Source organism: Nerophis ophidion, linkage group LG04, assembly GCF_033978795.1.
Source record: "Nerophis ophidion isolate RoL-2023_Sa linkage group LG04, RoL_Noph_v1.0, whole genome shotgun sequence".
Lineage (NCBI taxonomy): Eukaryota > Metazoa > Chordata > Actinopteri > Syngnathiformes > Syngnathidae > Nerophis > Nerophis ophidion.
The window spans coordinates 5,731,630-5,744,437 of NC_084614.1; the positions used below are offsets into that span (position 1 = coordinate 5,731,630).

At 39.1% G+C, this 12,808-nt stretch overlaps 1 protein-coding gene across 1 annotated transcript in view; it reads left to right on the forward strand.

Annotated features, from left to right (window-relative positions):
- LOC133552148 (FRAS1-related extracellular matrix protein 2-like) overlaps nucleotides 1–12,808 on the forward strand; it is a 206,283-nt gene that overhangs the window by 88,210 nt on the left and 105,265 nt on the right. Inside the window, exon 5 of the mRNA XM_061899505.1 lies at nucleotides 9,611–9,736. Within this exon, the coding sequence (XP_061755489.1) occupies nucleotides 9,611–9,736 (126 nt within the window). The remainder of the gene's footprint in view (nucleotides 1–9,610; nucleotides 9,737–12,808) is intronic.

Below are 12,808 nucleotides of genomic sequence, written 5' to 3' on the forward strand. Positions count from 1 at the left end.
TTGTCTCGTGTCTCGTGTCTCCTGTCTCCTGTCTCCTGTCTCGTGTCCCCTGTGTGACGGGGCTGCAGTAGTACAAAGTCTCTTGTCTCCTGTCTCCTGTCTCCTGTCTCGTGTCTCGTGTCTCCTGTCTCCTGTCTCCTGTCTCCTGTCTCCTGTCTCCTGTCTCCTGTCTCCTGTCTCCTGTCTCCTGTCTCGTGTCTCGTGTCTCGTGTCTCGTGTCTCGTGTCTCGTGTCTCATGTCTCATGTCTCATGTCTCATGTCTCATGTCTCATGTCTCTTGTCTCTTGTCTCTTGTCTCTTGTCTCCTGTCTCCTGTCTCTTGTCTCCTGTCTCTGGTTTCGTGTCTCCTGTCTCCTGTCTCCAGTTTCGTGTCTCCCGTCTCCCGTCTCCCGTCTCGTGTCTCCCGTCTCGTGTCTCCTGTCTCCTTCTCCTGTCTTGTGTCTCCTGTCTCCTTCTCCTGTCTTGTGTCTCCTGTCTCCTTCTCCTGTCTCCTGTCTCTTGTCTTTCCTGTCTCTTGTCTCTTGTCTCTTGTCTCCTGTCTCCTGTCTCCTGTCTCCTGTCTCCTGTCTCCTGTCTCCTGTCTCTTGTCTCTTGTCTCTTGTCTCTTGTCTCTTGTCTCTTGTCTCCTGTCTCGTGTCTCTTGTCTCTTGTCTCTTGTCTCCTGTCTCCTGTGTGACGGGGCTGCAGTAGTACAAAGTTGAAAGTGTCCATTGCAGCAGCCGTCCTCCCCAGTGACTTCATTACACATCATGTCTGCTGTGCCTGTGAAGATTGTCTAATGTGACAGCGATGCTTCACTCTCTCTGAAGACGACCGCGATGAGAGGCCGATCCCCAGGAGGAGCAGAGGACGCTAAACCCTCCTGGTCTCTGGTCTCTGGTCTCTGGTCCCAGGTCGCTGGTGCTCCATATTGTTGTTTATCAGGCGGGGACAGCCAGAGCCTCCAGTCTGGCTCTGATGATGGTTAACGAGGTCTTGCAGCGCGGCGTAATTAGGCGTCGCTACGCCGAGCTCTCCGACGACTTCCTGTCAAAGATCACAAGCTCTGTGTCGGCGTGAAGACTGCCTGCTCGCCGCCGCCAGCAGCCATCTTTGACAAGACAGCTTCTTCTTCACTTTCACTTTCACTTTCACTTTCACTTTCTACTAATACTCTTACAGAAAAACTTTCTACATTTTTTTTTTTTTCCCATTTCAGAGATTGGCCACACCCACTTCTGACACTTGATTAGGAACACTGTCTGATAGTGGACACTTGATTAGGGGACACTGTCTCATAGTGGACACTTGATTAGGAACACTGTCTAATAGTGGACACTTGATTAGGAACACTGTCTAATAGTGGACACTCGATTAGGAACACTGTTTAATAGTGGACACTTGATTGGGAACACTGTCCAACGGTGGACACTTGATTAGGAACACTGTCTAATGTTGGACACTTGATAAGGAACACTGTCTCATAGTGGACACTTGATTAGGAACACTGTCTAATAGTGGACACTTGATTAGGAACACTGTCTAATGTTGGACACTTGATTAGGAACACTGTCCAACGGTGGACACTTGATTAGGAACACTGTCTAATAGTGGACACTCGATTAGGAACACTGTCTAATAGTGGACACTTGATTAGGAACACTGTCTAATGTTGGACACTTGATTAGGAACACTGTCTCATAGTGGACACTTGATTAGGAACACTGTCTAAGAGTGGACACTTGATTGGGAACACTGTCTAATGTTGGACACTTGATTAGGAACACTGTTTAATAGTGGACACTTGATTAGGAACACTGTCTAAGAGTGGACACTTGATTGGGAACACTGTCCAACGGTGGACACTTGATTAGGAACACTGTCTAATGTTGGACACTTGATAAGGAACACTGTCTAATGTTGGACACTTGATTAGGAACACTGTTTAATAGTGGACACTTGATTAGGAACACTGTCTAAGAGTGGACACTTGATTGGGAACACTGTCCAACGGTGGACACTTGATTAGGAACACTGTCTAATGTTGGACACTTGATAAGGAACACTGTCTCATAGTGGACACTTGATTAGGAACACTGTCTAATAGTGGACACTTGATTAGGAACACTGTCTAATGTTGGACACTTGATTAGGAACACTGTCTAAGAGTGGACACTTGATTGGGAACACTGTCCAACGGTGGACACTTGATTAGGAACACTGTCTAATGTTGGACACTCGATAAGGAACACTGTCTCATAGTGGACACTTGATTAGGAACACTGTCTAATAGTGGACACTTGATTAGGAACACTGTCTAATGTTGGACACTTGATTAGGAACACTGTCTCATAGTGGACACTTGATTAGGAACACTGTCTAATAGTGGACACTTGATTAGGAACACTGTCCAACGGTGGACACTTGATTAGGAACACTGTCTAATGTTGGACACTTGATTAGGAACACTGTCTCATAGTGGACACTTGATTAGGGGACACTGTCTCATAGTGGACACTTGATTAGGAACACTGTTTAATAGTGGACACTTGATTAGGAACACTGTCTAAGAGTGGACACTTGATTGGGAACACTGTCCAACGGTGGACACTTGATTAGGAACACTGTCTAATGTTGGACACTTGATAAGGAACACTGTCTCATAGTGGACACTTGATTAGGAACACTGTCTAATAGTGGACACTTGATTAGGAACACTGTCTAATGTTGGACACTTGATTAGGAACACTGTCTCATAGTGGACACTTGATTAGGAACACTGTCTAATAGTGGACACTTGATTAGGAACACTGTCCAACGGTGGACACTTGATTAGGAACACTGTCTAATGTTGGACACTTGATTAGGAACACTGTCTCATAGTGGACACTTGATTAGGAACACTGTCTAATAGTGGACACTTGATTAGGAACACTGTCCAACGGTGGACACTTGATTAGGAACACTGTCCAATGGTGGACACTTGATTAGGGACACTGTCTAATGTTGGACACTTGATTAGGAACACTGTCTCATAGTGGACACTTGATTAGGAACACTGTCTAATAGTGGACACTTGATTAGGAACACTGTCTAATGTTGGACACTTGATTAGGAACACTGTCTCATAGTGGACACTTGATTAGGAACACTGTCTAATAGTGGACACTTGATTAGGAACACTGTCTAATGTTGGACACTCGATTAGGAACACTGTCTCATAGTGGACACTTGATTAGGGACACTGTCTAAAAGTGGACACTTGATTAGGGACACTGTCTAAGAGTGGACACTCGATTAGGGACACTGTCTAATAGTGGACACTCGATTAGGAACATTGTCTAATAGTGGACATTTGATTAGGGACACTGTCTAATAGTGGACACTTGATTAGGAACACTGTCTAATAGTGGACACTTGATTAGGGACACTGTCTCATAGTGGACACTTGATTAGGAACACTGTGAAATAGTGGACACTTGATTAGGAACACTGTCTGATCGTGGACACTTGATTAGGGACACTGTCTCATAGTGGACACTTGATTAGGGACACCGTCTCATAGTGGACACTTGATTAGGAACACTGTCTAATAGTGGACACTCGATTAGGAACACTGTCTAATAGTGGACACTCGATTAGGAACACTGTCTAATAGTGGACATTTGATTAGGGACACTGTCTCATAGTGGACACTTGACTAGGAACACTGTCTCATAGTGGACACTTGATTAGGGACACCGTCTCATAGTGGACACTTGATTAGGGACACTGTCTCATAGTGGACACTTGATTAGGGACACCGTCTCATAGAGGACACTTGATTAGGGACACTGTCTCATAGTGGACACTTGATTAGGGACACTGTCTCATAGTGGACACTTGATTAGGGACACCGTCTCATAGTGGACACTTGATTAGGAACACTGTCTAATAGTGGACACTTGATTAGGAACACTGTCTAATAGTGGACACTTGATTAGGGACACTGTCTCATAGTGGACACTTGATTAGGGACACTGTCTCATAGTGGACACTTGATTAGGGACACTGTCTCATAGTGGACACTTGATTAGGAACACTGTGTAATAGTGGACACTCGATTAGGAACACTGTCTAATAGTGGACACTCGATTAGGAACACTGTCTAATAGTGGACATTTGATTAGGGACACTGTCTCATAGTGGACACTTGATTAGGAACACTGTCTAATAGTGGACATTTGATTAGGGACACTGTCTCATAGTGGACACTTGATTAGGAACACTGTGAAATAGTGGACACTTGATTAGGAACACTGTCTGATAGTGGACACTTGATTAGGAACATTGTCTGATAGTGGACACTTGATTAGGAACACTGTCTCATAGTGGACACTTGATTAGGAACACTGTCTAATAGTGGACACTTGATTAGGAACATTGTCTGATAGTGGACACTTGATTAGGAACACCGTCTCATAGTGGACACTTGATTAGGGGACACTGTCTCATAGTGGACACTTGATTAGGAACACTGTCTAATAGTGGACACTTGATTAGGAACACTGTCTAATAGTGGACACTCGATTAGGAACACTGTTTAATAGTGGACACTTGATTGGGAACACTGTCCAACGGTGGACACTTGATTAGGAACACTGTCTAATGTTGGACACTTGATAAGGAACACTGTCTCATAGTGGACACTTGATTAGGAACACTGTCTAATAGTGGACACTTGATTAGGAACACTGTCTAATGTTGGACACTTGATTAGGAACACTGTCCAACGGTGGACACTTGATTAGGAACACTGTCTAATAGTGGACACTCGATTAGGAACACTGTCTAATAGTGGACACTTGATTAGGAACACTGTCTAATGTTGGACACTTGATTAGGAACACTGTCTCATAGTGGACACTTGATTAGGAACACTGTCTAAGAGTGGACACTTGATTGGGAACACTGTCTAATGTTGGACACTTGATTAGGAACACTGTTTAATAGTGGACACTTGATTAGGAACACTGTCTAAGAGTGGACACTTGATTGGGAACACTGTCCAACGGTGGACACTTGATTAGGAACACTGTCTAATGTTGGACACTTGATAAGGAACACTGTCTAATGTTGGACACTTGATTAGGAACACTGTTTAATAGTGGACACTTGATTAGGAACACTGTCTAAGAGTGGACACTTGATTGGGAACACTGTCCAACGGTGGACACTTGATTAGGAACACTGTCTAATGTTGGACACTTGATAAGGAACACTGTCTCATAGTGGACACTTGATTAGGAACACTGTCTAATAGTGGACACTTGATTAGGAACACTGTCTAATGTTGGACACTTGATTAGGAACACTGTTTAATAGTGGACACTTGATTAGGAACACTGTCTAAGAGTGGACACTTGATTGGGAACACTGTCCAACGGTGGACACTTGATTAGGAACACTGTCTCATAGTGGACACTTGATTAGGAACACTGTCTAATAGTGGACACTTGATTAGGAACACTGTCTAATGTTGGACACTTGATTAGGAACACTGTCTCATAGTGGACACTTGATTAGGAACACTGTCTAATAGTGGACACTTGATTAGGAACACTGTCCAACGGTGGACACTTGATTAGGAACACTGTCTAATGTTGGACACTTGATTAGGAACACTGTCTCATAGTGGACACTTGATTAGGGGACACTGTCTCATAGTGGACACTTGATTAGGAACACTGTTTAATAGTGGACACTTGATTAGGAACACTGTCTAAGAGTGGACACTTGATTGGGAACACTGTCCAACGGTGGACACTTGATTAGGAACACTGTCTAATGTTGGACACTTGATAAGGAACACTGTCTCATAGTGGACACTTGATTAGGAACACTGTCTAATAGTGGACACTTGATTAGGAACACTGTCTAATGTTGGACACTTGATTAGGAACACTGTCTCATAGTGGACACTTGATTAGGAACACTGTCTAATAGTGGACACTTGATTAGGAACACTGTCCAACGGTGGACACTTGATTAGGAACACTGTCTAATGTTGGACACTTGATTAGGAACACTGTCTCATAGTGGACACTTGATTAGGAACACTGTCTAATAGTGGACACTTGATTAGGAACACTGTCCAACGGTGGACACTTGATTAGGAACACTGTCCAATGGTGGACACTTGATTAGGGACACTGTCTAATGTTGGACACTTGATTAGGAACACTGTCTCATAGTGGACACTTGATTAGGAACACTGTCTAATAGTGGACACTTGATTAGGAACACTGTCTAATGTTGGACACTTGATTAGGAACACTGTCTCATAGTGGACACTTGATTAGGAACACTGTCTAATAGTGGACACTTGATTAGGAACACTGTCTAATGTTGGACACTCGATTAGGAACACTGTCTCATAGTGGACACTTGATTAGGGACACTGTCTAAAAGTGGACACTTGATTAGGGACACTGTCTAAGAGTGGACACTCGATTAGGGACACTGTCTAATAGTGGACACTCGATTAGGAACATTGTCTAATAGTGGACATTTGATTAGGGACACTGTCTCATAGTGGACACTCGATTAGGAACACTGTCTAATAGTGGACATTTGATTAGGGACACTGTCTCATAGTGGACACTCGATTAGGAACACTGTCTAATAGTGGACACTTGATTAGGAACACTGTCTAATAGTGGACACTCGATTAGGAACACTGTCTAATAGTGGACATTTGATTAGGGACACTGTCTCATAGTGGACACTTGATTAGGAACACTGTGAAATAGTGGACACTTGATTAGGAACACTGTCTGATCGTGGACACTTGATTAGGGACACTGTCTCATAGTGGACACTTGATTAGGGACACCGTCTCATAGTGGACACTTGATTAGGAACACTGTCTAATAGTGGACACTCGATTAGGAACACTGTCTAATAGTGGACACTCGATTAGGAACACTGTCTAATAGTGGACATTTGATTAGGGACACTGTCTCATAGTGGACACTTGATTAGGAACACTGTCTCATAGTGGACACTTGATTAGGGACACCGTCTCATAGTGGACACTTGATTAGGGACACTGTCTCATAGTGGACACTTGATTAGGGACACCGTCTCATAGAGGACACTTGATTAGGGACACTGTCTCATAGTGGACACTTGATTAGGGACACTGTCTCATAGTGGACACTTGATTAGGGACACCGTCTCATAGTGGACACTTGATTAGGAACACTGTCTAATAGTGGACACTTGATTAGGAACACTGTCTAATAGTGGACACTTGATTAGGGACACTGTCTCATAGTGGACACTTGATTAGGGACACTGTCTCATAGTGGACACTTGATTAGGGACACTGTCTCATAGTGGACACTTGATTAGGAACACTGTGTAATAGTGGACACTCGATTAGGAACACTGTCTAATAGTGGACACTCGATTAGGAACACTGTCTAATAGTGGACATTTGATTAGGGACACTGTCTCATAGTGGACACTTGATTAGGAACACTGTCTAATAGTGGACATTTGATTAGGGACACTGTCTCATAGTGGACACTTGATTAGGAACACTGTGAAATAGTGGACACTTGATTAGGAACACTGTCTGATAGTGGACACTTGATTAGGAACATTGTCTGATAGTGGACACTTGATTAGGAACACTGTCTCATAGTGGACACTTGATTAGGAACACTGTCTAATAGTGGACACTTGATTAGGAACATTGTCTGATAGTGGACACTTGATTAGGAACACTGTCTCATAGTGGACACTTGATTAGGGACACTGTCTCATAGTGGACACTTGATTAGGGACACCGTCTCATAGTGGACACTTGATTAGGGACACTGTCTCATAGTGGACACTTGATTAGGGACACTGTCTCATAGTGGACACTTGATTAGGGACACCGTCTCATAGTGGACACTTGATTAGGGACACTGTCTCATAGTGGACACTTGATTAGGGACACCGTCTCATAGTGGACACTTGATTAGGGACACTGTCTCATAGTGGACACTTGATTAGGGACACTGTCTCATAGTGGACACTTGATTAGGGACACCGTCTCATAGTGGACACTTGATTAGGGACACTGTCTCATAGTGGACACTTGATTAGGGACACTGTCTAATAGTGGACACTTGATTAGGAACACTGTCTAATAGTGGACACTTGATTAGGAACACTGTCTAATAGTGGACACTTGATTAGGAACACTGTCTAAGAGTGGACACTTGATTAGGAACACTGTCTAATAGTGGACACTCGATTAGGAACACTGTCTAATAGTGGACACTTGATTAGGGACACTGTCTCATAGTGGACACTTGATTAGGGACACTGTCTCATAGTGGACACTTGATTAGGAACACTGTCTAATAGTGGACACTTGATTAGGAACACTGTGTAATAGTGGACACTCGATTAGGAACACTGTCTAATAGTGGACACTCGATTAGGAACACTGTCTAATAGTGGACATTTGATTAGGGACACTGTCTCATAGTGGACACTTGATTAGGAACACTGTCTAATAGTGGACATTTGATTAGGGACACTGTCTCATAGTGGACACTTGATTAGGAACACTGTGAAATAGTGGACACTTGATTAGGAACACTGTCTGATAGTGGACACTTGATTAGGAACATTGTCTGATAGTGGACACTTGATTAGGAACACTGTCTCATAGTGGACACTTGATTAGGAACATTGTCTGATAGTGGACACTTGATTAGGAACACTGTCTCATAGTGGACACTTGATTAGGGACACTGTCTCATAGTGGACACTTGATTAGGGACACCGTCTCATAGTGGACACTTGATTAGGGACACTGTCTCATAGTGGACACTTGATTAGGGACACTGTCTCATAGTGGACACTTGATTAGGGACACCGTCTCATAGTGGACACTTGATTAGGGACACTGTCTCATAGTGGACACTTGATTAGGGACACCGTCTCATAGTGGACACTTGATTAGGGACACTGTCTCATAGTGGACACTTGATTAGGGACACTGTCTCATAGTGGACACTTGATTAGGGACACCGTCTCATAGTGGACACTTGATTAGGGACACTGTCTCATAGTGGACACTTGATTAGGGACACTGTCTAATAGTGGACACTTGATTAGGAACACTGTCTAATAGTGGACACTTGATTAGGAACACTGTCTAATAGTGGACACTTGATTAGGAACACTGTCTAAGAGTGGACACTTGATTAGGAACACTGTCTAATAGTGGACACTCGATTAGGAACACTGTCTAATAGTGGACATTTGATTAGGGACACTGTCTCATAGTGGACACTTGATTAGGAACACTGTCTCATAGTGGACACTTGATTAGGAACACTGTTTAAAAGTGGACACTTGATTAGGAACACTGTCTCATAGTGGACACTTGACCATACAGAACACTGATATCGCGATAGAGTTTTCAGCCAGATCTAACCGAAGTCCCCCAACCTCTCCTTATGATTCTTACTGGGAGCAGAAAATCTCTCCTGGATGTGGTTCCAGCTTAATCTCCCAAAGTCTTCTAATCATCCGAAAACTTTAAGTGTCTGATGGCTAAAACCTTCTTCTGCCTTCCATCAGAGTCCACCGTCTTCTTCCCGGTGCCGCTAATGTCGGTGGAGGAGGACGTCGGCCGTCTGTCCATCCCGGTCCATCGCAGCGGGGACGTCAGCGAGGAGCTCCTGGTGCTCTGCTACACTCAGCAAGGTAGGACCTTGAACGCCTCGTCATACCTTCTCCCACAGCAGGGGGCGTTCATTCCGATCAACAACCATAGAAAGGCAGTCAAGTCGGCTCTTAAGCCGCTAGCACGATGCTAACATACAATGGGCGATCCCATTGACAGGCTAACGAAAACTAGCACCCGGCAGAGATCGAGCGCCTTTGTTCATGCAACCAACCTTGCTTCCATACTTCTGCTTTCTTCCCACAAAGAAGGAAAGAATTGATCGAAGTTTTTATTGAATACGTGTTTTATTGATATTAATATCGCGATACACTTTACATTGATATCGTATGAATATATGAATATTAATCAAACTATTCATTTTAAAAAAGAAATAAGGGGGAACTGCATTAAAAATAAACCAAAATAATTAAAAAATAATTATAAATTAGATAACAATAAAAAAAAACATCAATAAGGAGGAATGACATTTTAAAAAATTACAACAATAAACATTCTAAAATTACAAAATATTAATAAAATCAATAATAAATATTAAATGACTAAATAAAATGGAACTGCATTTAAAAAAATAAATAAACAAATACAAATTATTAATAGAATAAATAATGATAAAACAATTATTAATAAAGAAGAACTGCATTAAAAATATAGATAGGTAAATAAATTAACAAAATTACAAAGTATTTGATAAAAAATATATAAAAAATCAATAAATGAATAAGGGCAAACTGCATTATATATAGACCAAATTAATACATTTAAAAAAATGACAAAATACTTGTAAAATAAATAATAACTAAAAATAAATAAATGATTAGCACGAAACTGCATTAAATAATAAGCAAAAAATTAAGTGAAACAAATTACAAAATATTAATGAAATTGTTCATGAAATAAAAAAATAAGAGGGAACTGCATTAAAAAATCAACAAAAATAAACAAATTCTAAAATTACAAAATATTATTAAAATAAATAATATTTAAATTAGTCAATAAGGGGAACTGAATTAAAAAGAAGTAAGAATTATTGATCAAATAAATAAAGATAAAAATGTAATTAATTGAGAAGGAATAACTGCATTAAAATATAGAAAGATAAATAAATTAACACATTTACAAAAACATTTATTAAAAAAAAGATACAAAATTAATAGGGGGTGGCTGCATTATAACTTAACAAAATGAATACATTTTAAAAAATGATAAAATTCTTATGAAATAAATAATGACTAAAAATAAATAAATTATTAGCAGATAAGTGCATTAAATAATAAACAGAAATACGTGGGAAAAAATACAAATTATTAATTAAATTATTCATTAAAAAAAGAAAATAAGGGGGAACTGAATTAAAAAAATTACAAAAATAAATAAAAAATGTTTTAAAATAGCAATAAAACAACATTGATATGGGGGAGCTGCATTAAAAAAATCAACAAAAACAAAAAATTCAAAAATGACAAAATATTTAGAAAATGAATAATGATAATAAAAGGAATTAATAAGGAAGAACTGCATTAAAAATATAGAAAGATAAATAAATGAACAAATTTGTAAAGAAATTGATAAAAACATATGATTAAAAAATCAATAAATGAATAAGGGAAAACTGCTAACAAATAAACAAAATTAATACATTTTAAAAATGACAAAATACTTATAAAATAAATAATAACTAAAAATAAATAAATGATTAGCAGGAAACTGCACTATATAATAAACAAAAAATAAGTGAAAGAAATGACAAAATATTAATGATATTATTAATTAAAACAATAAATAAAGAGGAACTGAATTTAAAAAATGAACAAAAATGTATCAAAACATTTAAAAAATAATTATAGAATAAATAATAAAAAAATGATAAGGGGGAACTGCATTAAAAAAATCAACAAAAACAAAAAATTCAAAAATGACAAAATATTTAGAAAATGAATAATGATAATAAAAGGAATTAATAAGGAAGAACTGCATTAAAAATATAGAAAGATAAATAAATGAACAAATTTGTAAAGAAATTGATAAAAACATATGATTAAAAAATCAATAAATGAATAAGGGAAAACTGCTAACAAATAAACAAAATTAATACATTTTAAAAATGACAAAATACTTATAAAATAAATAATAACTAAAAATAAATAAATGATTAGCAGGAAACTGCACTATATAATAAACAAAAAATAAGTGAAAGAAATGACAAAATATTAATGATATTATTAATTAAAACAATAAATAAAGAGGAACTGAATTTAAAAAATGAACAAAAATGTATCAAAACATTTAAAAAATAATTATAGAATAAATAATAAAAAAATGATAAGGGGGAACTGCATTAAAAAAATAAACAAAAATAAAACAATTCTAAAATTACTCATTATTCGTGTGAATTGTGAAGTGAATTATATTTATATAGCACTTTTCTCTAGTGACTCCAAGCACTTTTACATAGTGAAACCCAATATCTAAGTTACATTTAAAGCAGTGTGGGTGGCACTGGGAGCAGGTGGGTGAAGTGTCTTGCCCAAGGACACAACGGCAGTGACTAGGATGACGGAAGCGGGAATCGAACCTGCAACCCTCAAGTTGCTGGCACGGCCACTCTACCAACCGAGCTATGCCGGTTAAAATAAAGAACAATAATTAAGTTAGTAAATAAGGGGGAGTGGCATTTAAAAAAAAATCAAAAGTAAGAATTATGAATAAAATAATTAATTATAAAAAAAAGGATGAACTGCATTAAAAAATATAGAAAGATACATGAAATAACAAAATGACAAATACATTTTTTTGAAAAAGTATGATTAAAAAATAAATAAATAAGGAGGAACTTTATTAAAAAAAAATCGACACAATAATAACTTTTAAAAAGGACACAATGTTAAGGAAATGTCACATTTTGCCAAATTTAGCTGTCATACCAACACAGGACGCCAGGTGGTGACCTCACTAACATGTGGTGACCTCACAAACATGTGGTGACCTCACTAACATGTGGTGACCTCACAAACATGTGGTGACCTCACTAACATGTGGTGACCTCACAAACATGTGGTGACCTCACAAACATGTGGTGACCTCACTAACAT